The sequence below is a fragment of the Oryzias melastigma genome, linkage group LG5, assembly GCF_002922805.2.
Source record: "Oryzias melastigma strain HK-1 linkage group LG5, ASM292280v2, whole genome shotgun sequence".
Classification (NCBI taxonomy): domain Eukaryota; kingdom Metazoa; phylum Chordata; class Actinopteri; order Beloniformes; family Adrianichthyidae; genus Oryzias; species Oryzias melastigma.
The window spans coordinates 26,401,903-26,428,132 of NC_050516.1; the positions used below are offsets into that span (position 1 = coordinate 26,401,903).

At 37.1% G+C, this 26,230-nt stretch overlaps 2 protein-coding genes across 5 annotated transcripts in view; one reads left to right on the forward strand and one right to left on the reverse strand.

Annotated features, from left to right (window-relative positions):
* The window catches only part of soat2 (sterol O-acyltransferase 2), a 15,929-nt gene extending 3,299 nt beyond the window's left edge, over nt 1-12,630 (forward strand). For 3 of the 4 annotated variants that reach the window (XM_024269774.2, XM_024269777.2, XM_024269775.2), the window contains exons 6-17: nt 89-196; nt 2,406-2,688; nt 2,911-2,986; nt 4,369-4,453; nt 4,839-4,884; nt 5,088-5,217; nt 5,549-5,646; nt 5,872-5,970; nt 6,108-6,243; nt 6,406-6,551; nt 8,203-8,290; nt 12,451-12,630. In XM_024269774.2, the coding sequence (XP_024125542.1) occupies nt 89-196; nt 2,406-2,688; nt 2,911-2,986; nt 4,369-4,453; nt 4,839-4,884; nt 5,088-5,217; nt 5,549-5,646; nt 5,872-5,970; nt 6,108-6,243; nt 6,406-6,551; nt 8,203-8,259 (1,264 nt within the window). In that variant the 3' untranslated portion in view covers nt 8,260-8,290; nt 12,451-12,630. Of the gene's footprint in view, nt 1-88; nt 197-2,405; nt 2,689-2,910; nt 2,987-4,368; nt 4,454-4,838; nt 4,885-5,087; nt 5,218-5,548; nt 5,647-5,871; nt 5,971-6,107; nt 6,244-6,405; nt 6,552-8,202; nt 8,291-11,045; nt 11,207-12,450 lie in introns of all 4 variants that reach the window. The other variant, XR_004947912.1, reaches the window with a different exon arrangement.
* igsf8 (immunoglobulin superfamily, member 8) lies at nt 10,558-26,230 on the reverse strand. The gene is made up of 8 exons (XM_024269773.2): nt 26,025-26,230; nt 25,770-25,895; nt 22,394-22,774; nt 20,143-20,613; nt 16,309-16,487; nt 15,983-16,235; nt 13,338-13,781; nt 10,558-12,067 (listed from the first exon to the last, which is right to left on the reverse strand). The coding sequence occupies exons 2-8, from the start codon at nt 25,810-25,812 to the stop codon at nt 11,940-11,942; spliced, it is 1,899 nt and encodes a 632-aa protein (XP_024125541.1). The 5' UTR covers nt 25,813-25,895; nt 26,025-26,230; the 3' UTR covers nt 10,558-11,939.

A 26,230-nucleotide genomic window follows, 5' to 3' on the forward strand; every position in this document is an offset into this window, starting at 1 on the left:
CTCACATTTTATAGTTTTTCTTGTTTACCTATGAAACATTTTGGCAATATTTGGATTTTTTTTCATTCTAAATGCTTTTCTTCCTCAGTGAACTGTTTGAGATCAGCCACATCCATACCATTTACCACATGTTTGTAGCCGTGCTTCTCATCTTCTGCTTGAGCACCCTCGCAGTGGACTACATTGACCAGGGCAGGTCTGTATGGCAACTGCAGATAAGAGATCAACTGAAAGGAAAATAGAAACTGCAACCCCAAAGGAGGCAACCATGCAACACCAGATTTTTATTTTTATTTTTTTGGACATTTATTTTGATCAAATTCTGGTTCAATCAGTGTTGTTCAGCAGAAATTTTTAGGGTAAAAGAAACAAAACACTGATGACTCAGAGACTTTAGTTTTATGTTTCACAGGAACGGCTAGTGTGGAACCATTAACTGTATATGAGAACTGGACTGAGTGAGTGTGACATCACCCATAATAAAATACTTTCCAGTGAACTTAAATTAATTTAGTTGCCGTGCTAGAGCCAGAAATCATTAATAAGGAGTAATTGGTCCGAGACAGTTCAGTGAACATTTCAACTATTCTCTAACTGAAAAAAATATGAAAAGTAAATTAGGATTATCAGTAACATGTTAACGCCTGAATTTTTTTCCAGCTATGAAAAAAATGTCACTTATTTATTTATTTATTTTTTACGTTTAAGTAGATGCTACATATAGGTCATTTTTGAGCCAAAGTTGTTTGTCACATATTTGCAACAACAGGCATTAAGGGGTTAAAAAAAATCAAGAATGTTTATTTGGATAAATAGAATGACTTAGCAATAGTTGTTTATTTCTCTATAGAAGTCCATGGAATTTTAGCTTCTCGGAGCCAGCGCGTACTTCCTGTTTGGAACGCAATGAGGGAGGGGTCACTCAGTCCAGTTCTCTTTTACAGTCATTGGCTATGTCTGAATTGCCCTCCTATTTGTAACTACTTAAAAACTATAGAGTGGTTATCTACTGCCCTAGATTTTAATAGCACCATTTTTTTTTTTTTTAAGAGCAAATATAGTGAAAAATATGACATTTACAATGACTATTTATGAATCCACTGTGTTCTGAAGATGAAAACTTAGTTGGTTTATACAAATAAATGAAAATATATATATATATATTTTTGATGAAAAATCATTCAAAAGCAATGCATTATTGTATATGTTTGCCAATTTAGTAAACATCGATGGTCATTGGTTTTTTTCCAGAAACATCAGGCAAATTTTTAGGGATTTTACTGCATTACATAATGGCAAACACACTATTTAGGTTTATGCACAATGTAGTGAGAAGTGAAGGAATTTGGACATAACCAATGTGTGGGACCAGATATGTAATAGACCAGGCTTGAGGCTGGAACTTGAATCAGGACAAAAACATTAACTAAAAGCGGAGACTAAAATGATGACAAAACATAAGCCCAAAGAACCAGACACTTACATTTACTGAGGATAATGAACCTAAATGAAAAACAGCTGTGGATAATTGTCATCTTGAACCTGGTGTGACTGTGACCGCAGAGCAACACAACAGAACATGACAGGAACCCAGGAAACATGGCTGACAACAAACCAAACATGATTACAATCCTGTCAAATTAATTCCAAATTGACATTTACTTTATCTGAGAATGCATATCAAACCGTAGGTGATAATTAAAGATGGTGTCTTTGTCTCAGCAGGTCCAGAAAATGACCCACAATCCATAAAAAGACCATCAGATGACCCCCCTCTTCCCTTATGTTTATGACACTGCCAAGTCTCTCTATTAACGCGCAGCAAATATAATGGAACTCAATTACACCCGGAAGCATTTCTCATCCATCTTCTGCTCTGCCTCATTGTGCCTCTCGCTCGGAGCTCTCTCTGCTCATCTGGCAGCAGAAAGATAACAAAATCAATCCCTGAGCATTCCTGCTGTAGCTTTGGGCGGCTTAGTAATGATTTGGTTGGTTGTTTGCAGTTTCAGACCATTTTTTTATGTAGACAAGCACCAGCAGACGACTCCACAGACATGAAACTCATTCACTGTCTGTTAACATTGATTTCTGACGAAGGTAAACGGATAAACGCTGGATTACTCTGGTGTTGCCGCTTCTTTTTTCACTTAAAGAGAAACTTGGAGAGCAGGAGTTTTCATTTAAATTCCTTTCACAGTTTATAATAGCTCCACATGTGTAAATTGATCAAATAAATAGGCATTTAAAGTTCTATTTGAAGCTCAAAAAGGTATAAGGCATAAGTGATAAATGATAATTTTTCCATTTTACCTAACTAAAGCAGTAAAAGTGTCTGATATTTCCTACCCTTTGTTCATTTCTGAATGTTTCTTTGTCTTTCTTTTCCACTTCACCATTTCCAGGCTGGTCTTGGAGTTCGACTTGTTGTTCTTTGCCTTTGGGAAGCTGTGGACCGTGACCTGGGTTTGGGCCGTTATGTTCCTTTATACGTTGTCAGTTCCCTTCTACACCCTGATGTTTTGGGGCTCCTTGTACCACAACTCCCGCTCTAAGTTGGGGTTGTCTCTGAGCACAGGGCTGATCCTAGTCGCTGTACAGACTTGCATACTGGGAGTGTTCCCAGTCTACATGGTTGTCTATCACCAGTTGCCTCCTGCCTCACGTTTTATCGTGATTCTGGAACAGGTAAGCATTAGAAGCATTGTATTTTTATCGTTTGCCTTGTAGTTTTTACTAGTGAATTATACTATGTTATAATGCGATATTCTGAAGCTTCATTCTGAAGATATATTGCCAATTTTTTCCCACACCCCTAAAACAACTTTACCAATAATTGTGGCTAAATAAAAAACATTTAAAGATGAGACGCCAGACACACCAAAGCACTAAATGTCTTCCTTCTTTCAGATTCGATTTCTGATGAAAGCCTACTCATTTATCAGAGAGGTGGTTCCTGTTATACTGAAGAGCACGCCAAAGAAGGGTAATGTACCGTACTATTTATGAAATCAGGTGTATTTACACCTCAGGTGGTATCATTACTCACAGAGACACAACAGAAGAAATAAATGAAGACAACTGTAAAACAATTCACGGACAACTTTAACTGAATGAAAAACTCTGACATAAGTGATAAAAGTTACAGTTTGTAAAAAAAATAAGATTATTGTCTGTAAACATAGTTGAGTAAAATATGTGATTTTTTGGTAATAAAGATCAAACATTGCTCCCAATTACAAATGCTGCGAAGCCACCTGCCAAATTTGTTGAAAAACTTGCATTTAGGTCACTCCTCTGTGGCATTTTGGAATATTTGACCATATACTTAAAAGAAACAACAAAATATGCATTGATAATTCTTGTAACCTGCTCTTTTGTTTTTCTTTAAAATAAAATAACTTACCTTTATCTAAAACTTTTTTATTTGACATTATCAAATAGTCTACTTGCAATGCAAAATATACCTAAGAAATTAAAATAAAATGTGTGTGATAGCAGTATTTTTTATAGTAAACTTGAGAGAAAAAAAAGTGAAAATGTAGAAAATCAGACCAAAAAACTGATGAAACTGCACTGTGTTATTTATAGACACTAAAAACTGCGATATTTCCATCATAAAGCAACCTTGAAAAGACATAAAAGATAGAACAAAAGGTGCTTGGATGATAAAACAGAAAAATGTTGATATATTTCCGCACAATGATGAAAAAAATGTTTGGGTTTTTTTTTCCAAAGAAAAAGGTCCGAAGAGAATTTTTTTATTGAATTTAATAAACTTAATGAATTCTGTGCAGACCCTGGTCATGATCTCTGAAAAGTTTGTTTTTTTTTACCCACCAAATGAAATCCATCATGAAGACGTCTCTGGATCAAAGACACATTTATAGACATATTTATGGTAACTCAATGTAAACTCTAATAACAGAAAATGTTTAGCTGTAAAATATGAACCTGAAAAGTTTCATCATTTAATCAAACAAAAGCAAGTTTGTTTAGATCAGTGTTTAACTATGAGAATACTAACAAACAACATGGAAGTGTAAAAAATTAATCTCAACTCAAAGTGTTTTGTGAGAATTTTAATAAATTGTTAATTAGCATTAACTGCTAACATAGATTTTTTTAAAAGTTTTATTGTATTTTTTTTTAAATGTAGGCAATTTACAGAAATACTTTGTTTACTCATATTTTTTCGTCCTCAACAATATTGAATAATAGTTCTATATTTATGTGAAGGATTTCAATTGTTTGCTGCCATTTTTCTATTAATCCATAGCAAGTTTGTAACACTCTGGAAATGCTGTAATTTCGATACAATCTTGAATGTGGTGATGAAAATTGTGTAAATTTCTTTTTGCTTTTCAGGTGAAACTTCTAGATTTCCAACATTTTCCAGTTATCTGTACTTCCTCTTCTGTCCAACACTCATCTTCAGGGAATCTTATCCTCGGTAAGAGATGCTGTGTGGAACCGCAACAGTTTACATAACATAATGATTAGAATTCATCCTCAAAAATTTATACAATTTTTTGTTGATCTGTAAGTTAGAGGAGAAGCATCATTCTATTCAAATGGTCTCCTACTTTAAAAAAATACAAATGTTAAATGTTAAGGTTGATCTTGTCACTTCCACCTTAAAAGAAAAATCTATAACCAGACCATTCATTCTTGTTGAACATTTTGTGCTTTCACTGTGAAAATCATCCAATAAACCAATAAAACAAACTCAGTTTAATATTATTCCCAAAGGGTTTTTTATGAACATATTGAAATGTAGGTTCAATAGAATGTATAATTCTGTGCTAATAGTTTGCATGTTGTTCCATTTGTCACAGAAACAGCCATATTCGATGGAAGTATGTCTTTGTCACATTTGGCAAGGTGAGATACAAATATTCTTTTACAAAAAATGGACTTATGATTGATGTGAAACTCTCTTACAACCTATAAATGAAAACCTTTGTCATGTCACTGATGTAGAAAACATAAAGATGCAGTTGAATGTGTCACGATCATGAAACTATAACTACAGTTCCTCAGCAATCTTTGAAATAACACTTTTGCATTTATGCTCTGTTTTGTAGATTTTGGGATGCCTGTTTTATGGATACTTCATCCTGGTGCGTCTTTGCATACCAGTCTTCAGATCGGAGACAAACCAGCCCTTCAGTAAAAGGACAATGGTTCTGGCTGTGTTCAACTCCATCTTACCAGGTAACGTCCGTCTTTGTAAAACTTAACGTGTGCACTAACTAGTCAAGATGCAACCGATGGGGGTCCCCGAGAGGTACGGTTCGGTACTGTTTAACAGGTTTATTTTACAATGGAAACGCTCAAAATACCGAACCAGACCGCTAAGTGGAACCAAGGCTAAAATGGTTCTTGCAGTCCTGGACTGTATAATGATGCAGGTGTTTTTGAGTCACTAACACAATCATGAAGTTTGATTCAAACAGTTAATATTCCCGTATAAAACTCTGTTATCAAGTTCTGCTCTTTCTAAGGAAGCTGGGAGCCCCTAGACTTGCTCTTCCGTGTGTTTCAGGAATCATGCTGCTGCTGCTCTGCTTTTTTGCCTTCCTGCACTGCTGGCTGAACCTCTTTGGGGAGCTGCTGCGTTTTGCTGACAGAATGTTCTATAAGGTAAAAGATGGGGTTAATTGACACACAGGAGCTAATCCTATTGATCACCTGAAAGTTCATCTGCAGACTAATATTGATTAGCAGTAATTAGTGTCCTACTGGTTCTAAACATCAAACGTTGTAGGTTTTGCTCTCATTCTTCTGAAAATTGTGCTTAATATTTGACCAAATAAGAGACTTTATTTTGAAATTTGACTGAATTTTATATCTGTTTTTGCTTTTCAGGACTGGTGGAACTCAACATCCTTTGCCAACTATTATCGCACCTGGAATGTGGTGGTTCACGACTGGCTGTATTACTACGGATACAGAGACTTCCTCTGGGTGAGCAAAAAAAAAGTGCTCAGATGTTTGCTTTAAAAAGGAGTCTGCCTCATTCCAGAGTGCTTTTTGAGAGTTTAACACCCGCTGATCCAGCCAGGCCTCTGAACTCTGACCCAAACTGTCTCTGATCCCTGCAGCTGTCAAAAAAAAGATTTCGAGCAGCTGCCATGCTCTCCGTGTTCATCGTCTCTGCTGTCGTCCACGAGTACGCCTTAGCCATGGGATTCGGCTTCTTTTATCCCGTCATGTTCTGTCTCTTTGCAGTCTTTGGAGGTGAGGCATGTCTTCAATGTAACAGGAAGACAAATCAATACCACTCTAATAATATCATCTAATTGAATAAAGTGTTTTAATAAAGTCAAATTAATGGCTTAAGCTCTCTAAATAATTATGATACTGAAATTTTAATAACAAAAAATGTTTTCTTTTCTTTAGTCTTATTCAACTTTACCATGAACGACAAACGTCAAAGTCCAGTATTTAATGTCATCATGTGGGCGTGTCTCTTCCTGGGTCAGGGAGTCCAGGTGTGTCTGTACTGCCAGGAGTGGTACGCCCAGATACACTGTCCACGGACCGGGGTACGTTTGTACTTTCTGCTTGTACTTGCTTTTTCTGTTTTGGGTTGTATTCATATATGACACATTTGGTCTGCTTAAAGTGAACCAAAGTTCAATTCCCCCATTGATTGATTGATTGATTGATTGATTGATTGATTGATTGATTGATTGATTGATTGATTGATTGATTTCAAACATAGATTGTGAAAAAAAAACAAGACAAAAAAACACACATTTTTCAAACTCATTACAGAAATAATGAAATGCATTGAAAACAGAAAACAAACCAACAAAAAAAAGACACACTTAAGTCACATTTGATTTATTAGATAAAGTAATTATTACCTAAAATAAGTTAATTTGTTAAAACCCGGAACAAAGTTTCCGCTCTGAGACTCCTCAGTCTGAATACGATCCGCTCCGAGAGCGAAACAACTGAACCAAACTGGCCACCGTAGCTGGTTATTAGCGGGCAAACGTGGAGCAGTGATGTAACAGCAGCTCGTTAAAAAAAAGTTTTAATAAGTAAACTATCTTGACAAGTATTTGCAAAGTGCATCATCTCCATTTTTCTCTTTTTGTTTTGACCCGCCCCCATAACTGCTACCCAATGACTGAAGAGATCTTCAGTCGTGTGGTTTTGTTTACAAGTTTTGGTCCGGAACAGAAATCTGCAATAGACTCCAGTCTGAATACAGACCAGACACAAGGTTTAGGACTCAATCCGGACCAAACTGGGGAAAAAAACATCATTTCAGTCTGAATACAACCCTAGTCTTTTTGAAGCAAATTCTGAGTAATCTTTTAATAGTAATTCTGTTTTCTCTGGGCTAACAATGCAATAATTCATTTACTTTTCAAAAGCTTCAGTGCATTTTTTTATCATATTTTTTTTTTTTTTTTAGATTTTAATCTAACAAGTTTATTTTTGGCAACTTCCAGTTTAGAAAAACTCAAGCAGGGAAAAACATTGTACAAATGAAAATGTATAAAAAACAAAACAAAAATCCAACATTTTCACAATTATGGCAACAAATCTATAATATAAATGGTCATTTTGGACTATTTTGGGGCAGTTAATAAAACAAAAGAAGGATATTTTTCGTTTAAAGCATCTTAGGAAGTGAATAACTTAAAAAAAACTGATCTATTCTATTAAAATCCTTCATGAATAAAACAAAGTGCTCACGACACAAAATCATTTGTCCTGTCTGTGGTGGTGGGAGAGATGCACTCAGATAATCAGTGTTCTCCCTTTCATTATCCCAGTGTTGTCATCTCCTCTCACCCTGAGACATGATTACTAATCGGCACACATGGAAGTCCATCACACGCGTGATCCAGCCACACACTGTGGTGAATGTGTTTAACCCTTCCTAAGCCTCCTCCCATCCTGCACGCTCTCAAAGATGTTGGGGATTTTGGTGACAGATGTACTTGGTATTCTTATCTCCTCCATGAGCTGCCCTCTCTGTTCATCCTTCACCATGGAAACCTTTACAGCATGCGGCAAAGAAAAAAAAAAAAATCACATTCAGTGTTGTTTAAAATGCTCAGACTGTCTGCTGCAACCTGGAAGTGTAGGAGATGTTCACAGTGAAATGCAATCAAGGATTGCACATTAAGGGAGGAGGAAGGAGACTCCAATGACTGATCCTCTCTTCATCAACAGGATAGTTTCTGGGAGATTGTGCTGCCTCGATCCTGGTCCTGCAGCTACCAGACATGAAGCTGCCCGTCATCAGCAGGAGGAGTCAACGGTGAGGATAATAAAACCACGGATTAAAAAGCAAGGGGGGGGCAGAGTGTTCCTGGGTTCAAAAAAAGAAGCTACAGAAGATATTTTAGTTGTAAATGTGAGCTTTTTGTAAATTGTGTTATTGAGATGGGAGGTGAGACAGCTAGAAGGGTCAGGCATAAAAAAGCCATTTCCATTTATCACTATTATTTATTAAATAAAAGCATAAGCAGCATAAAAACAAGAAAACACATGTATTCAGCTTGAAGATAAATTAATTTGTTGCACACTGGTTAAAAAAATTAAAATAATGTTTTTCACAAATGAAGATGCTTTTTTAAAAAGACTTTTGTGTTGAAAAATTGTTTTTTCAAAATTTCAATAGAAAATATCTGCATGTTAGCTCCGCCTTTCAGTTTTTCACATCCCAAACTGAAAAACCTGGAGGTCAAGAGGCAACTTCACGACACTGATCAGCCTCTCCAACCGCCGTCCCTCTCAGTGGGTTCCATGTTCAGTCCTGACTCGGTTGACATTCAGCCGACAGCAGCTTTTCAACATAGATACGTTAACCAATCAGCCGCCGGCTGCAGCGTCTTATCAGCGCCCCACAAAGCCTCAGCTTGTCTGCCTGCAATGTCATACAGGAAGAAGAGGATTATCTCTGACACACTATTTGCATTAGTGATGTAATACTCTGTAAACTGATATAGCAGAATATTCGAGTGGGAGAAGCAAAGATTTCAGCACAGTTGTGTTCAGGAATGACAATAAAAATAAGGTTTTAACTTGTTTTTTTGCTCGCTTAAGAGCTTAATATTTATTTAATTTGAATAAAAATTAGATTATAATTTTCATTTATTTATAAGTGAAACATTTGTAGATGATAAACGCAGCAAAATAAAGTTTTCATGTGAGCAAATCTCACAGCCCAACGCCCAGTGCTCGTCTTTGTTTTGGCCAAAAGAGGGCAGACCAGTCAACGCTGACATCCAGTAACCAGATGGAATCACAGATTGGGTCAATTATCTCACTTTTTCTTTTCAAAATGTAGGTTTTAATCTCTCTAAATGCTTACTTTTAGGCTTTTTTGTCAGAGTAGATAATTGAAAAAAATAGTATTTATAAAATAAAAATATAACTTCATTTTTTGTAATTTTTTTTAAACACAAATGTATTAAATACAACTTTTTTTTAATGAAACCTGTAAAAAAAACATAAAAATGAACCTGCTGTTTTGTCATTTTCTTAAACTAATTGATGTAAATCAGTAGTCTACAAACTTTTGGAATATATGGTAAAAATGTGTGATATTGTCATTGTAAATTATCTATTTAATGAAACTTTTATTGCAATTGGATACTTTTTATTTCTTCAAATGAAATAGAAATTTATCTAAGTTCATTTTTACCTAAATTACTGTGAATTTAATATTTGAAGACCTAAAAATGTCAGGAGAACATAACTTTTTTTCAACATTAAAACTAGTTTTATATAAAATGTTATACATTATTTGCGATTAAATGCTCAATGTAAACTTCAAAATGTGAAACATGTAAACAGAAAAAGTGATCTCATTCATAAGTGGTTTTGGTCACAAACAGAAAAATCTGTTATTCTCCATTAACTCTAGAACACTTTTGCTATAAAAAGTTACTCCATCACTTTTGCTAGGAAATGTTTACCGATATAATACACCCAATAAAAAGTATTTGTCGTAAAAAATAGATCAAAATATGACAACGCATGATAAACTAGTTTTCTTTGATTTACAATTGTGATTTATGTATATATAAAATGAAAAATAAAAACAGGAAGATCTTAAAAACATGCTTAAAAATGACTGAAAAATTAGGAATTTGAGAACAAAGAAATTCCTTAAAATAAAGTAATGATACTGGAGACTTGGCCTTTGGTCCACCTATTCTTGGGACATGTGAGACTCTAGCCAGGGAGCAAGGACCCTCAGAAAAATTTAATATACGGAATACTTTTGTTCAGGTGAAAGTGCTCTAGGGTTAACACTCACAGGTTTGCAATGACTTTTAATAAAATTCAGCCAATCACAGTCAAGAAATAGCTCTGAGAAAATGCTAGGAGGGATTTTATGAAAGGAAATTTCAAATCATTACCCACACTTTGGACATATCTGATCTAAATGAACTAAAGGATTTTAACTAAACGATGACAAATATGACTAATTATTTTTGTCCTCATATATTGCTAAATTGTGAGATGGTATGTCGTGTAAATACTTTGCAGAGATATTTGTCACAAAAACAGAAAAAAAACATTTAAAAAGTGGTTTATTTTTTATTTTACAAGCCGGCAGGTTTTTAAAAGCACCATCGAAACGAGATAAAAACAAACCCTGCATTTACAGAAAAAGAAACCAACAGAAGACGTTCGTAAAAGGGTTTCACAGATAAACCTGTGCAGCACCGACTGACTGTAATGCAACGCTCATGCATGCTGCAGAGATTGAAGTGAATTATATGTAAGCCGTGTGGGGGGAGGGACGCAAAATACACTGCAGCCATAAATAGGGATTAAAAATGGACACGCACATGCCCCCCCCTCCATGTGAAACGGCGCTCAAACGGCACGTTGCTGCTGTTTTTGTGCATGTGTGGTCAGACGAGATGGGGGGGGGGATCAAGTTGGATCTGAAACACAGAAGAGCAGGAAGCAGGATGTAACTTTAGTTCTCAAGTGTCTGCGAACATTTATTAAGAGGGAGCAGACAGGATGGGATTTCCTCTTTTTTTTGTTTTCAGGACAAAAAAAAAACAGACCGAAAAGTTGCTTCCAGAAGTAAAGATTTCTGTGGGCTGAAACGAGATGCTTCGATCACATGACGACAGCGGGGAAAAGAATCAGCAGACTCCTTTAACCCAACAGTCATCCGGCTGTCTCAGGAAGTCCCCAGGCCTGAAGAGTAAATGCTTAAAGCGAAACAGTTGTTCGTGTTTTTAGCTTTAAAACCACAGTCAGGAAGCAATAAATCTCACAAATATAAAATAAAAAAAGCCTGAAGATGATCACATTAAAGGCCTTTTGTCCCAATTTTTTTTTTTTTTTTTTTTCAAGTGCTAAAAACTTTTCAAAGAAATGTGGTGCAACAGCACTTCAAGAAAAAAAAACACAAATTATTTACATATTTAGCAAATCCATACACATCCGTATGGAAAATGTACTGCAGTGTGGTTGAGGAGTGCTGGGAGCCTGCAGAAGCAGAGAGACTCCAGGGGATGGACTGTGTGGCTCATGTTAGGTTCCTGGAGGCTAAAGTGCTCCAGTTAGCATTCATGTGACGGTCAGCATCAGTGCTTTAATCAAACATTGTTGGAACTTTCTTGTTGTGGAAAAAAACGAGACAATTTCAATCGTACAAAAAACAAACATTCTTGCATTATAAATTATGATCCACACACTGAACATCATCAAGTAAACTTTTGCGGGACTTACAGAGATGTACAGACTTGAATCAAACTGCAAAAGTCCATAGAGGGTGTGAAGCATCTAGGCTTGTGGGCCTGACCACCAAACTGTAACGTTTGCATATAAAAATACAAGAGAATTCACTTTTTGGCATTATTGGTAAGACTGTAGGTCCAAAGGATCCTCTGATGTTAAACGTTTCTGCCCTCTGAAAGAGCGATCAGCCGCCTCTATTTGCGAGCCCGTTGTTTGGCCAGGCGGCTCATGAAGCAGCAGGTCACAGTGCTGATGATGAGGATGCAGACGAAGAGAGCGGACGAGACTCCCACCACCAAAGGGATGAGGAGGAGGTCAGCAGCTAGAAGGATGAAGAAAGGAAAAATAATCATTTTTAATCACTTTCTTGGTGTTTTCCAGTCATGACATGCTTTTTATATAGCAACAGTGAAGATTTACTCTATCATTATCAGGCAGGGGAGGATCAGGGGCGGGGCTACTCAAAAGCCACGCCCACTCAGAGGAGATTTTGAAAAGAGGCTTCAGATCAACATGAAAAATGGCTTTTTAAGACATTTAGATTGTGGGATTTTGGTTACAAACGTCATAATCATAAATAAATAAATTTTAAAAAATTAACTTTAACTCTAAGCCAACATACTAAATCCCCTCCCTTCTTTTTCAGCCAATCACAATCATACTTCTGCTTTTAAATTCATGTTTTTTTATCTTTTTACATTCCAGACGGTTTTGCCGTGTCGTGGACTGCCCCCTACCACCAACACCAACTAGGCTCTGGGGGTTTATCCATCTGAGCTTATCCACCAGGATAAAGATCCTCCCAGAGAATTACCGCCAAAAGACTATAGACTATTTCATGTACATTTTTGTATCACAAATAAATCCGTATCTGCATTTCTAAAATCTCTTCTTTTTGAAGTATAATCATGCGTGAAGTTGAAGTATTCTTTGTCCAAATATTCCATGACAAAACTCTGTATTCTGTTGTATTATTTTGACTGCACTGGTCTAGAAAACATGCTTAAAAACAACTAAATCCAGATGTTTCCAATGATTTTAATGATTTTTATTTAAAGATTAAACAGTGACAAGTGTGACTGAGTGGGAAAATAAATAAAGATAAGTCACAGAGGGTAAAGAGAGAATCGTGGGTAGAATACACCGGCTCAAACTGTGTAGATATAATTCAAGGTCAGGAGTAAATAATTAAACTACACTGGCTGTCATCCAACACGGAACTAAAGGTTGAATGTTTGACCCTTTTTTGATCCAAACTCAAAGCTAGAATACATTTTATGAGCACTGACTGCTCTTTTAACCCTGAAAAACATCAATAGAGCTGCAGGATGCTGTGGTTTAGTCAAATCAAACAGCAAATATGTGGATACAGTTGAAGGTTTTTTCTTGGTTTGTTGTCAATTGTACATTTCCATGACTTTTTTATGTAATCACTCAGCATTCATGCTTCAGTTCCATTCTGACTCACGGAAACTAAATAGAGAATTGTCTGAGACAGGTTTGAGGGATTATTTTGATAATATTTTTCACAAGTTTCTTGTAACATAAAGAAGAAGTTTGTTATTTTTTTTGGCTAAAATGTAAGTGCTTACCTCTTGCGTACAGGTAAACAGTCACTGCATTTGACTCTGCTTTGGCCCCAGTGTTGTACCAGCCTCCATGCGGGTCCTGCCCCCATGCTTCAGCGTGGCACGAGTACACACCCTGGTCCTCCATCGCGGCCGAGTGGATCCTCAGTCTGTAAGTGACGGCCGACAGGCGGTCCACGCTGATCTCGCTGCTGTTGGTGTAGATTTTTGCCACACCACTGTACATGAGGGCAGCCATCAGTGTGGGCTTTTCCACATCAGCAGGTTCCAGCAGACTGCTTTCGGACTCAGTCAGTACCGGTTCGGGCATCGGCCTCCGGAACCACTGGATCTGAGCCTGGGCGGACCCTGAGGTTCTTACAGTGGCATTGCAGAGCAAAGTGACGGTGCTGCCCCGCTTGAGCAGAGGGCCGTGGGGGATCTGAGCCACGGCCGAAATCAGAATGTCTGTGAAAAGATGGAAAATGAATGAACAATGTTTTGGGTTACAGTGAACAGTTCACATTATTAAAACTGTTTAGTTAATGTGGATAAAAGAAACAACTTGCATAAAAAATGGTTAAGACTATTTTACAAACGATATATCGATAGCTTTAATTTAAGAAACATTTATTACAAATTTAGAGAAGCTAGCAAGCTAATTTTAGCATGCTATCATGCTAACAGGTAACAGTTTCATTCAAAAGGTAGAAAATCCCATTGTAAACGGCCACAGATATTAGATACACCTGTCTAACTCAGGGGTCTGCAACCTGAGGCTCCTGAGCCACATGTGGCTCTTTTATCCCTCCTTGGTGGCTCTCTGGCTGAAGAAAAATAAAATGGTAATTTTCAAAAATTTGGAGATTAGCTATTATTTTGACAACATGCTAACATTTTTGGATAATTTGGTATTTACTGTGTTTTTAGGCTAATTTAGAGTTTAGCTTTTATTTAAGCAGCAGGCTAATAATTTTGACTAATTTATTTTACTGAGGAATGTTATGCTAATTTGGGGTTAAGCTAATAATTTAGCAAAATGCTGATGTTTTCAGCTAATTTTTTATCTAATAAAGTTTTTCTGGGATAATTAAGAATTTAACTTTTATTTTAGAAACAGGCTATTTTTTTGACTAATTTAGTTTACTGAGGAATTTTGGCTATTTATATGTCAGCTAGTAATTGAGCAACGAACTAGCTTTTTTAGGGCTAATTTGGCCTCTAATAAAATTTTTTATGCTAATTTGGAGTTTAGCTAATATTTAAGCAATATGCTAAAATTTTTCACTAATTGTTGTCTATTGGAGTTTTTAGGCTAATTTAGAGTTTTGCTTTTATTTTAGCAACATGCTAACATTTTGGCTGATTTTATTACTGAGGAATTTTATGCTAATTTAGAGTTCAGTTAGTAATTAAGCAACAAGCTAGCTTTTTTGCTAATTTGACCCCAACTAAAGGTGATTTTTTTTTTAAATCCCATTTTGAGAAATGCTAGTTTCTTTTTAGATTTTTGCTTTTGTTCATTCAAAAAAATAAGACGTAATTCATATTTATTAAAAATAAATACATAAGGTCATGAATGCAAATCTAAATTTAATAAAAGCTACAGTAAAACTATGCGGCTCCTTCTAGGTTCTGACCAGTAGAAAACAAGCCCAAATGGCTTTTTTACTGTTAAAGGTTGCCGACCCCTAGTCTAACTGCTCGTTAGCACAAATTTCTAACCAGCCAATCAAATTGAAGTAGCTCAATGCATTTATGCATGTATACATGAGCTATGTCCAAATTCCTTCCCTACTCACTATATATTGCATTCACCATTTTGCAGTGCAGAATTCCAAAGTCCAGAATTCCAAAATCGAGTGCTCTAGAAATTTTCCAGAAGTCTTTGCAAAAAACTAGCGTGCATCGATGCTCACTACATTAGCGAATATAGACCACAATGCTTTGCGGTCAAACAATTTTTGCGAAAAATTTATTTTTTTTAAACCATTCACATTTTCATCCTCACAGTGGAGTCACAAATAAACATCATGACATGTTCTTATTAATTCAATTTTCCCTTTGTAAAATCAGTGAGGTCATATGCAGTTTTTAGAAAAACAAAAGAAAAGTAGTGAGCATGATGTCCACATTGCTTTAAAAATCCAGGACACAAGATAGTCCCGCACTGTATAGTATATTTTTTAGTTGTTAGGGGGTTGGGGTGGGAATTCAGACATAGTCATGGTCAAGATGATCTGCTGCAGTTCAAGCTGAGCATCAGAATAGAGAAAAATACGATTGAGGTGACTTTGAATGTGGTATGATTGAGTATTTAAGAAACTGCTGATATACTGGAATTTCACCCACAACTATCTCTACGGTTTACAGAGAATGGTCAGAAAAAGAGAAAATATCCACGAGTCAAGTGGTAAAATTACTTCTATTAAACAGCTTTTAGCCTCATAAAGTAAACAAGTATTATGATGAAACCAAAAATATGATTAAAATCTACATTTAAAAACTTCAACTAAAATATAAAATATTTGCCTTTTAGCTAAAGATTCAGGACCATATGACCTCAGTTCAATATGAAAAGACTGAATCCTCTCTGGCACTCTGGTGTGCCTAAGCGACTGGAAAGATCACAGTTTAACCAACTGGTTCCACTGGGTTCTGAAACTCACCTTTGGTCTTCAGGTTGACAGTGACCCCCTCTGACTTCTGGGTGATGGTTGCGGGTGTGGACAGGCCCGGATTTCTCCTTCCAGCATACACACTCACCACACAACGGTACACGCCGGAGTCGGCGGGCCTGGCCGAGAACAGCTTCAGGGAGAACTTCCCCTCTGACACTTTCTCCATGGAGCCACCGTCGGCTCTGCTGATGTCGTCCCCCCAGCTCACGATACCATCCGGGCTCATGCGGGCCACCTCAACCTGAACAGGAAGTGGGGTGTCACTTTACTGCAAAATACTAAGAATTGACAACTAATAAAAGGATTAGCCGTACCTCAACACCTCCACTACTGACTGCATCGCCGCTCACGGATCCTCTTCTCATCCACTGAACCAGCAGCCCTGAATTTACCTCTGGGGGCAGCCCCAGAACCTCACAGGTCAGGATGAGAGGGGAGCCAACCTGGAGGGTCACCTCCCCTCTGGGAGAGGATGCTACACTCAGAGTCTCGGCTGCAGAAAAAGAACAATGAAGGCTTTAGAAGGCGCTGAGAACCAGAGAGTCCTTGGAGTGAAAGGCCACCGACAGACAGACTGTGGCAGTTAGAGTCATGAGCAGTAAGTGCAGGCGTTTCTTCTGGGCTGACAAGAGTGGCTTTTCTACTAAATCATTCATTTGGCATCCAAGCATTAACGGATCTTTACTTTAAACTGTGCACAGGAGTAAAAAGCATTTTACCAAAGTGACTGCTAACTCTAAAAGCGTTAAGGTTTATTCTTAAATTACAAGAAATTAAGGATTATTTTTAAATAAATTATAAAAATTTGTCCAGTATGGCAAATATTCACTGATGAGTATTCACAGTAGCTTAAAAAATTCTGACAGTTCAAAAACATAAACATATCCGTCCTTTGTAAGTGATCATATTAACCGCGTATTCATATCATATTTGATAAACACATTTCTAAGACCTCATCTCATTAGCATAATCAAAACAGTCCCTAAAAGCTCACTGTTTATAACTTGGTCAGTGTTTTCTGCCCTGTACTTCATCATCATTCCACTAGGGGCACTAGAAGCGCATTTCAAAATGGCTGCCTCCATATAATCTCTGAGACATTTTTGGCGGGAAAACGTTTTAGCTAGTTTTTAAACTTTATGGTGAAAATAATTCATCTATTGATACTTATTTTTAAAAATAATAATAATATTGAAAGAATTACATTTTTTATAATTATTATTTTTAATACGGTTACAGTGGATTACAATTGAGACTGTTGGTAAATAAGGTGCTTTTTTCTTAAACTAACATTGTTGTGAGTAAAAACTAAACAAATCACCCAACATATCATAACCAATACTATTTATATCTCGAAAATAAATATGAATGTGAAATTTTTTTCTGGATTTCATAAAGGTTTTAAAAAAAATCTTAATTCCAAAGAAATTGAATTTTCTTTCCATTTCTTCAGGAAACTGATCTAAAATGTAATTTTCACCCAGCAACACAAATATAATCCGGTGCTGCCAACTCAATGTGCTTTTTTTCCAGTGAGTGTGAAAAATTTGCAGTGTGAAGAAAAAAAAAGCCTGATGCAATAATAAAACACCAACATGCAAAGTCTTGATATTTATTTAGCCAAACGGAGACCATTGTTTTGTAAAAAACTCATCAGTGGTGGTTTGTTAAAAAACTACACATGCAAGTGAAAAGATAAATCCTTTATGTTTGTCCTCAATTTTTAAGCTAAAAAAACAAACAAAAAAAACAGATTCTTCTGCTCCTGCTTTGTTTGTTTGTTTAAGCTGAGAGAATAACTGCAATCAAATCCGACAGCAAAAACACACTGATGCGGAACAAAACCTACACTGACACAACCTTACAGTGAGCGTGTGCACACTGATAACATGTGCACCGAGTTAACCTTTCACTCCACCCTGTTCACGGAAGCGTTTGAAGAGAAATCTCCCAGCACAGTTTAAAGAGGATAGACACATCCGTCTGACAGCCCTTCCATGTTCGAGCTCAGAGCCCAAAGTGGAAGATCACTGAATCCATTAGATCTACAGACAGCCCACAGGCAATGCTGTGGATTTACTATGCAGCCGGACCTGATGTTTAACTCGGAGTCTGACTTCTGAAGAGATGGAGTCTTTTAGATTAACTTCAAACTAGGTCACATGGAAATGTCTTTTGGGAAATAAATGACTTTTTTTTTGTTTTTCTGATGTCAGGACTCAAACAAATAATCCATGCAGGTTTTTAACTAACAATTGTTTTAGTCACTGAGGAATCTGTGCAGTTATTTCTACAGCTCAATCAGTTCCTATTATTCAGAGATAGGGAAGCACTGAAATGGAAATTTGAAGCCGAATAACAATTAAAATGGTTGGCTGACTACCGAATAGTTACTGTGTATCAAATGTTAATGTTGAGTTTGTCAGTATTTTTTAAATATTGGATAAATAGCCTAGAATAATTAGAAGTTAATGTTTATTTCATATAAATTTATTATTCTAGAGGGCATTCCAGTAAGTATGCCAGTGTTTTTCATTTATGTTAGGCTCAGCCTTCACAGAAAACATGTTTTCCAACAGTTAATTGATATAGGCTAATAATGTAAACAGTAGATAAATACTAATAAATCAAACTGCAGTTCTTTTGTCACTCTCCGTTTAAAATACTTCCACTCTGCTGACATTTTTTTAAATCATCGATTCACATTGATGAACCAAATGCCACTACCTTGAATCACTTCCATCAAAGGTCAAATGTGTTTTTACACTATTCAGCAGAAATATTGGATTACCAAACATTTGGTGCTTCCGTATTTAGAAAGCATTCATTTCTGCTTTTATTATGCTGTAATTTAAAACGATGTGGCTTCTAGGTAAGATTTTTAGTTAAGTTTGAAAAGTTCTGAACAGAAAAAAACTGTGCTGAGGTCACTGGGATAGGCTCCAGCAACACCTGTGATCCTGCACAGATCAGAAGTGTGTGTGATCAGAAGATGGAACTATGTTCTGATAAGGTAACTGGAGTACTCAGTATATTTTAGCTTCTCATTTAAATGTCTCACTTCTTTTATCTTTTTGAATGTAAGTTTTAAGTGTTGTCCGTCAACAATCTGACAGGATTTGTAAAAATACCAGACAAACATGTTTACATTTGCTTTCGTGTCAAATCTGTTTTGTACATTACAAATAGACTAACAAAAACAAGAAAATGTCAGATTATAGGCAGAAAAATCAGGAGCAGAGTCAATTCCCACTGTATTAATACCCCTTCCATTTACAGTGGGGCAGAAAAGTATTTAAGTTCTACTTAAAAAGGTGAGAGAAACCTGTCATTTTCATCCTAGGTGCTCAATTGGTGGCTTACTGAATACTCTTTTGCCCCACTGTAAACTTAAAAACACATTATACTCTTGCTCCACCTATAAATATATGAGGCTGAGTGGTCTGCAGAAAGCAAATGAAATGCAAATGTTTAATCACAGTTCACTGAACTTGCAGAAGCATCATGTAGATGAAAACAACTGTTTGATGTCACACTAAAATTGTGTTCAAACTTTGGTTAAAAGTGGTTATTTGTGTAACACAGCTGAGTCTGCAGCTCACCACTCCCCCAAGTGATAAGTCAAATGTGGAGATCAAATTTTACTCCCTTAGATGACAGTTAATGAAACTTTAAGAAGATGTCATCTGGTGTTACAGGAAATTTTAAAATGTGTTTTCTTCAATCTTGTTTTCTCACTTTAAGTCAGGCATCAAGTTTGCACATTTCAATTGTGATTTTAGGTTGTCAATGTTATTTAAGTAGATTTTCATACGGACTGAGGTCTGTACCACATTTACTTCCTGTTCCGAGGATACATTTAGGTTTGCTTTGGGAGACAGAAAGCTAGAAAATAAAAAAAATTAGGGAGGTTTATTGTTTTCATGACCTTGTTAAGCACCCTTTTTGGACTTTTATTCTGAAGATTTGAATGATCTAATTAAAAGCCTTTCACTCGAAAAATTGACAAAAATTGATCTAAACTTTAGTATAGTAGCTTTTCCTCTATGAAACCCCCTCCCCCACATGGAAACAATCAGTGCTTGTTCGCTGTGCTTGTTGTGACAGTCGCTCTTGCCTCACTGACACACTTTCTCCGTTACACTGACCTAACTGCTGGACGGTCAAATTCCCGATGTCCAGCGTCCTCTGGGCGATCTTCTGCCACGACCGATCAGGATCACGGATCCACTGTGAGGCCTCGCAGAAGTAGGCGCCGCTGTCCTCGGGCTTCACCGCCAGCATGCTCATTACGTACACGCCCTGCCCGCCCTCCCCGTTCCGCTTCTCCAGCCGGATCTCCCCGTCGTCGTAGCGCTTCTTGTAGGAGCGGCCGGGCACCACCCCCAGGAGCTTATCGATGGAGATGATCTCCCGGGTGGTGCTGACCTCCTCACCGGCGCCGCCGCCTGCGCCGCTTGAGCCCTCCACTCCGCCCCTCTTCCCAAAGGTGATGGAGAGATGCGTGAGCTGCTGCGACTGGATGTTGGCAGAGCAGGTGAGGGTTAGCTCCGCCCCCTCGGGCACAGGCTGGCCCGTGAGGGAGCGGGTGTAGCTGATCTGGAGGGTGTCAGGAATCACTGCAGATGAAACACAACAAAGAGGAGGAGACGATATTTATTATTTTATGTTTAGAGCTCTAAAGCAAAAATCCTTTTTCAGTCTCAGCTTTTTTTTCTTTGGCCAAATAAAAGCAAAGAATAAAAGGTTTTTATGATACCCAGCTGCTAAATTAACACCCAGAATCATGCAAGTGCAATGTTGCAAAAAAAAAAATGGGCTACTAAAGATTTATAATGAAAGCTATCTGAACTATTTTAAACAACTTAAACACATTTATCCAACAAAAAAAGTGGAAAAAAACAAGATACAACAACCCACACATGTAAAAACACAGATTATTATTTTTAGCACACCTGAACAAACCGGTCCTACAGGGATACATTAAAACGTTCATCTAGATAACACGATACAAGAACCAAACCCATAAAAGAAATTCACAGTTAGACTATCAAAATAAAAGCATGCTGATTTTTTTTTCTTTAATTTTTTTTTATCATTATTACAGAGCAAGCTCTGATTTTAAAAATGATTTATCTGTTAAAATTTTACTCTCCATTTTATTTGTATTATTTGGTATACTGTCTTTTACCTGTGTTTTATAATTTTACACATAGTATCTCTTAAACTCTGGTTTATTTCTTTTAACATCAACCCGCCAAGGGACTCCATAGTCTGGCATATTTTCATGTTTTTTTAATATTCAGTTACATTATCTAATAAATATGTATATGTAATATAAAAATAATAAAGCAGATTTACTGTATTTTGTTTTTTAAAGGAAGTTCCACTCAGCCTTAAGCAGGGGGTTAATCCATTCATTAAAATTAAAGCAGAACAATTTAATTCATAGGTTTGTAGTTTTGGTCATATTGCTTTAGTTAAAGTTTTTTTTAATCTATGTGTAGATTTTTAACATGTCAGATAACTGACAGATATGTGCCTGAAGCACATATATAATTTCATCCAATCTAATACATATTTTATTTTGAAATGACTGTGTATGTGCTTCTATCAAATTATACAAATAAAAAAGTGGCCCTTATATAAGTATGTAGAAGCTTGATATTAAAAAAGAATTTCTTAAAGGTCTCAAAAGCTTAAAATGTATTTTTCTAAGTGGGATTTCGCTGGAAGAAACTGGACCAAATGGCTCTTTATGCATTAAAGTTTCTGCTTTAAACTGAAAGAGTTCGTCCTTTGTTTAAAAAAAAAAAAAAAAAAAAATTCCAATCAAATGTGCGGACCAGGCTCAAGTCTAGGGGGAAAACCAAAAAAGGGACCATTACAAAAACTGGACACCAGTAAGAAAAAGGAACACAGTTTATTAAATAAGGGAAACAAAGAAACTGTGCCCTAAAAAGCAAAAGGGAAAAACAATTAGTGTGTTGGTTAAAACAAAAGAAAGGGAATTGGACCTCGGTCAAATATAAAATAAGTCAGGGAGACTTCTGACCCGACCATATCGACCGTCTGAGCCAGCAGCTCCCGACTGAGGGCTGAATAACCAAAATCTACCTAAAGAAAACAAATAAACAAAGCCCGCAAATTAAGACTACCAACCCCAAACTAAAATAACAAAACCCAGCAGAGTAAGACTGCTGAGGACAAAGAGGAAAAAAGAGAACAAAACAAACCAGCACCACACCAACTAATCCACAAGTTCCTAAAAGTCTCTAAAATAGTTTTTTACTGTACTTTTAAAACTACTTTTAAAAAAAATAAGTTTTAAGAAATTTCTTTTGCTCTGCTACAAACACAGTTTTTCAAAGTAATAATTTTTCCTTTGAAGGATCTTACCTTTCACAGCGATTGTTGCGCTGTAGTTTCCCTGGTAGGTGCTGTCCGTGCTCGGGGTGTAGCACTCGTACTTGCCCTGGTCTTCAGCCCGCAGCCTCTGCATCACCAGTCGGACCTTGTCCCCCGAGTCCCTCTCCACTCTCACCTCCCCGTTCCTGACCCGGCTCTGGAACGGGGTGTAAGGAAAGCCTTTGTCCCTGGTGGACACCACTCCCAGCTGCCTTCCGCCGGCATTGTCTCTGTAAAGGAACCACTCGAACTCCTGCGTGCGCGAGCCTTCGAACCCCGACACGCTACAAGGCAGCGAGAGAGGGAAGCCAGCCACGCGGAACAGCGGTCCGGGGGGGAGGGTCACGTCGCGGCACACGGTGCCCTGGAGCACTGCGAGAAAACACACACACGGACAGAAAGTCAGTTTATTTAACTCGCTGATCAATACTATAAGTATAAGTATAAATACTAACAAGAATTCACAACATTAAACATTTTGACCCCTCATTTGTTTAATAAAAAAGCTTGTAATTTGAAATAATAAACTACTTTTCCACCTATACGACAAAAAAAATTCAACTTTATTTAACTTATTCAGAAACAGCTGTACACGGCTCCTGACTACAATACCCATAATTCTCCACAAATCCAACAACCGGTGCAGCTTTGTAGTTTACCGAACATTTTGACAAAATTTTAAGCGTCACCTAACACAAAACAAACAAACAAACAAAAAAAAAACAATTTGAGGTCAGTCAGAACAGTTTATGAATTTCTGTCCGAGATGTACCAAAAATCCTAAAACAAACTTGTTTCTTCTTTTGTTTTATTTTATCACAGTATCTACTACATTTGCTACATTGAGAGGATGCTTTTATTTTGAAAGGAAGTCAAGTCAACCTTTGTCATAATGTACTAACGATTACATATTTTGGAAAATAATATCTTGAATTTTAATGTTTATTTATGCAAAAAATACAGTAGTTTATTTATTTTTATCATAATAACAAAAACATAAATACTTATATTTCTAAAGAGTGAAATAAGACTTTGTTGCTGCTACGTTTAAGAAATCGACCCGGATGTCTCTGTAAGTGTTGAAGGTTGCAGACTCTGGTCTAAGATGCAGACGAGGCAAAAAGAAATCTGTTTTTCTGCAGATTAAAAAAAAAAAAAAAAAAAAAAAAAGACATAATATGTCTAAAATAAGAAAACATGGCTGGAATAAACTCTGATTTATTAAGAATGTAGGCTTCTAACGACATGCTTTGAGGCTGTTGTTTTCACAGACAATGCATGTCACGGGATTACATTATTGTGTACTCTCACATACTTTAGGATTAGCCTTTATAAGTCATATCTTAGGTTTTTTCTATATTCATAAAATGCTCCAAATATCTACCAGACACCAAAATAAAAGAAATACTTCTAGTTGTCAATAGTGTTATTTTGACTTCAATAAAAAGAAATTAAGATTTAAATGAAAATCTAGCAAATCTTGACCACAACTGAGCACATTTGAATTATTTTTTTTTACTTCAGAAGTTTGTACTGTACAGATGTTTCTGTGGTTTTTCTTTTTTAAGAGAAAGACAGAACATCATTTGAATAATGAGGGATCAGACCAAAATATTTCTCTGAGCTGAAGATAGAACAGAAACTGTGAAAAAAAGTGTTTTCTGTCAAAAAAAAGAACCAAACATAAAAAAGAGCTTGAAGTTTTCGTTTTACAGTCAGGTTTATTTAAGATGTTTTATTTAGAGAACAAACTGCCCAGACGTTGAGTTTGTTTCTACAGTGAAAAAAATATAAATAACTCTTAAAATTCCACTCTGGTCATAATTTAATCTATTATAAAAGTGTTCATAGTGGTCTTTTTATTATGATCATGATGTTTTTAGTCAAAATTAATAAAAGTGTCATTTTCTAGGACATAGTTTCTACAGAAAATAGCCTCTGATTTGTGGGCGGGGCTATTTGTAGGGGGTAAGCCTGCTCTCATTTCCCATGATTCGTTTGTTTACTCTCTCTCATGCTAGTTCCAATAACAAATATGCAGAGGAATATCGGAGCGTAGAATTTAGCTACATGCCAAGCTCGGATGAGGAAAACAAAGACGTACAGGGATCTATTCATCCGCATGTGAATGCATCAGAATGGAGCGGGGAGGCTGTAGCCACCCGATTTAAGCACAGCTGCTCTTGAAACTCATCTTAATTTTCATAATATATGTCCTCCATCATGAGAAAAATCCAACAAAAACATTTGCAAAACACCAAAAACTCCCAAATTTGTCGATCTATAATCAGATTTATTTGAGGGACAGCTAAACCTGAAAGAATTTGCTTTGTTTGTTGGTTTCTTGTCATATTGTGTGTTAACAAATAAGCAAAGTTGACATGTTTTAGATAACATATCAGAAGCAACATGGCTTTTGTTGTCATCTAGAAAAGAATAAACAGCTTTGAACTAAACGGTGACAGCATCACGTATAGCGACTCTGAGAGTTCGCGTCACCGAAAACACAAATATTAGACCAATAAACGTTTGATTCACTTGAATTCACAGCACCTGAACAGCAAGAAATACGAGACGGGACTGTTTCACAGTCCCAGTGTGTGTATGTTTGTGTGTTTGTATCCAGAGAGTGAGAAAGTAGTGAGAACACTGGAGCTTTCCCACAGGCAGAGCCCCGGCCTGATGACAGCACAGCCCTAATGACATGGGAGACTGTGGGAGGCTTAAGAGGATCAAGTCCTAATTAACATTGGGCTTGGTCTGATGGGGCTGGGGGGGGGGACACCCTGCTCAATACTGTCTGGATTAGATACAACAAGGGGGGAGTCCGCTTCTGATCCTGAACACATAGACGGATGAATGCTGGATTTCTGACTGATCCCACCTAGCTGTGGGTTCAAAATGTGGCTCTGAAAGAGACTCATGTCATTATTAATCCCAATGATTAGTGTGAGACGTTTTAGTCGGTAAATCTGTAAAACTGGTTTTTATTCTAAATAAACTATTAACAATATTGATGATATTAGAATTAAAAATGTTAGAACGACTATATAAATACTTTTTAGTAATACGAGTAAGTAATAAAAAGTATCTAAACTGTGTTCTGCGTGATAAAGTTCATTTTTTCGAGTGTACCTGAACGTCACTCGGGCACCTGTGGCCAAATACATTTTTCAAAACGATTAAATCTATTTCCGGTGCGATTTAACCATATAAAATAAAAATAAATGATTCTATAGAGCGTGTAATTACAGTAGGTCTTACAATATAACGAAGAAAAAAGCTTTGAAGAAGAAAAAAACGAACTAAAACCAAGCTCGTGACAGATGGCGAGACGCGTCCAGAGCTGCGGCGCTCGTGAACTTACCCCAGTGCACGAGCAAAAAGATCGCCGTCTTCATCGGAGCCATCGTGGTCCTCCTCGCCTTCCTGCGCGGACTCACACAGATCCCCGATTTCCGCCCATCAAGGTTCAACCCGCCGCGTGCGTCGTCTGAGGCCAGAGGGGAAAAAACACTAGAATGAATGGAGGTCTGGGAGGTCGGGGAGCGGTTAGCTTCTTCAGCGAGCAGACTGGATTGGTGGGACGACTGTAAATATGCAAAGCTGCGGTTCTAATCACCTCATTCATGCATCACCGCATCCCCATCACGCATCGATACCGCACGTCCCAGTTTTTTGGGGTAAATCAGAGCGCCTCGAGAATCACGTTCGAGCCCGGACAGTCCAGAGAATGACAATGGGGGCGGGGAGGGTTTGGGGACCGCGACTGTTTTGTTTGTGGGTGTGTGTTCGTTTGAAGGTGGTGGAGGCGTGGTTGGTCAGAAA

Excerpts from the sequence above, each read along its gene's own strand:
- igsf8 (XM_024269773.2), bottom strand. The coding sequence starts at position 25,812 with ATGGCTCCGATGAAGACGGCGATCTTTTTGCTCGTGCACTGGG. Across the intron at positions 16,488-20,142 it reads TTTGACCGTCCAGCAGTTAG|CCGAGACTCTGAGTGTAGCA; the intron begins GTCAGTGTAACG and ends CTTTTTCTGCAG. Across the intron at positions 16,236-16,308 it reads TCAGTAGTGGAGGTGTTGAG|GTTGAGGTGGCCCGCATGAG; the intron begins GTACGGCTAATC and ends CTTCCTGTTCAG.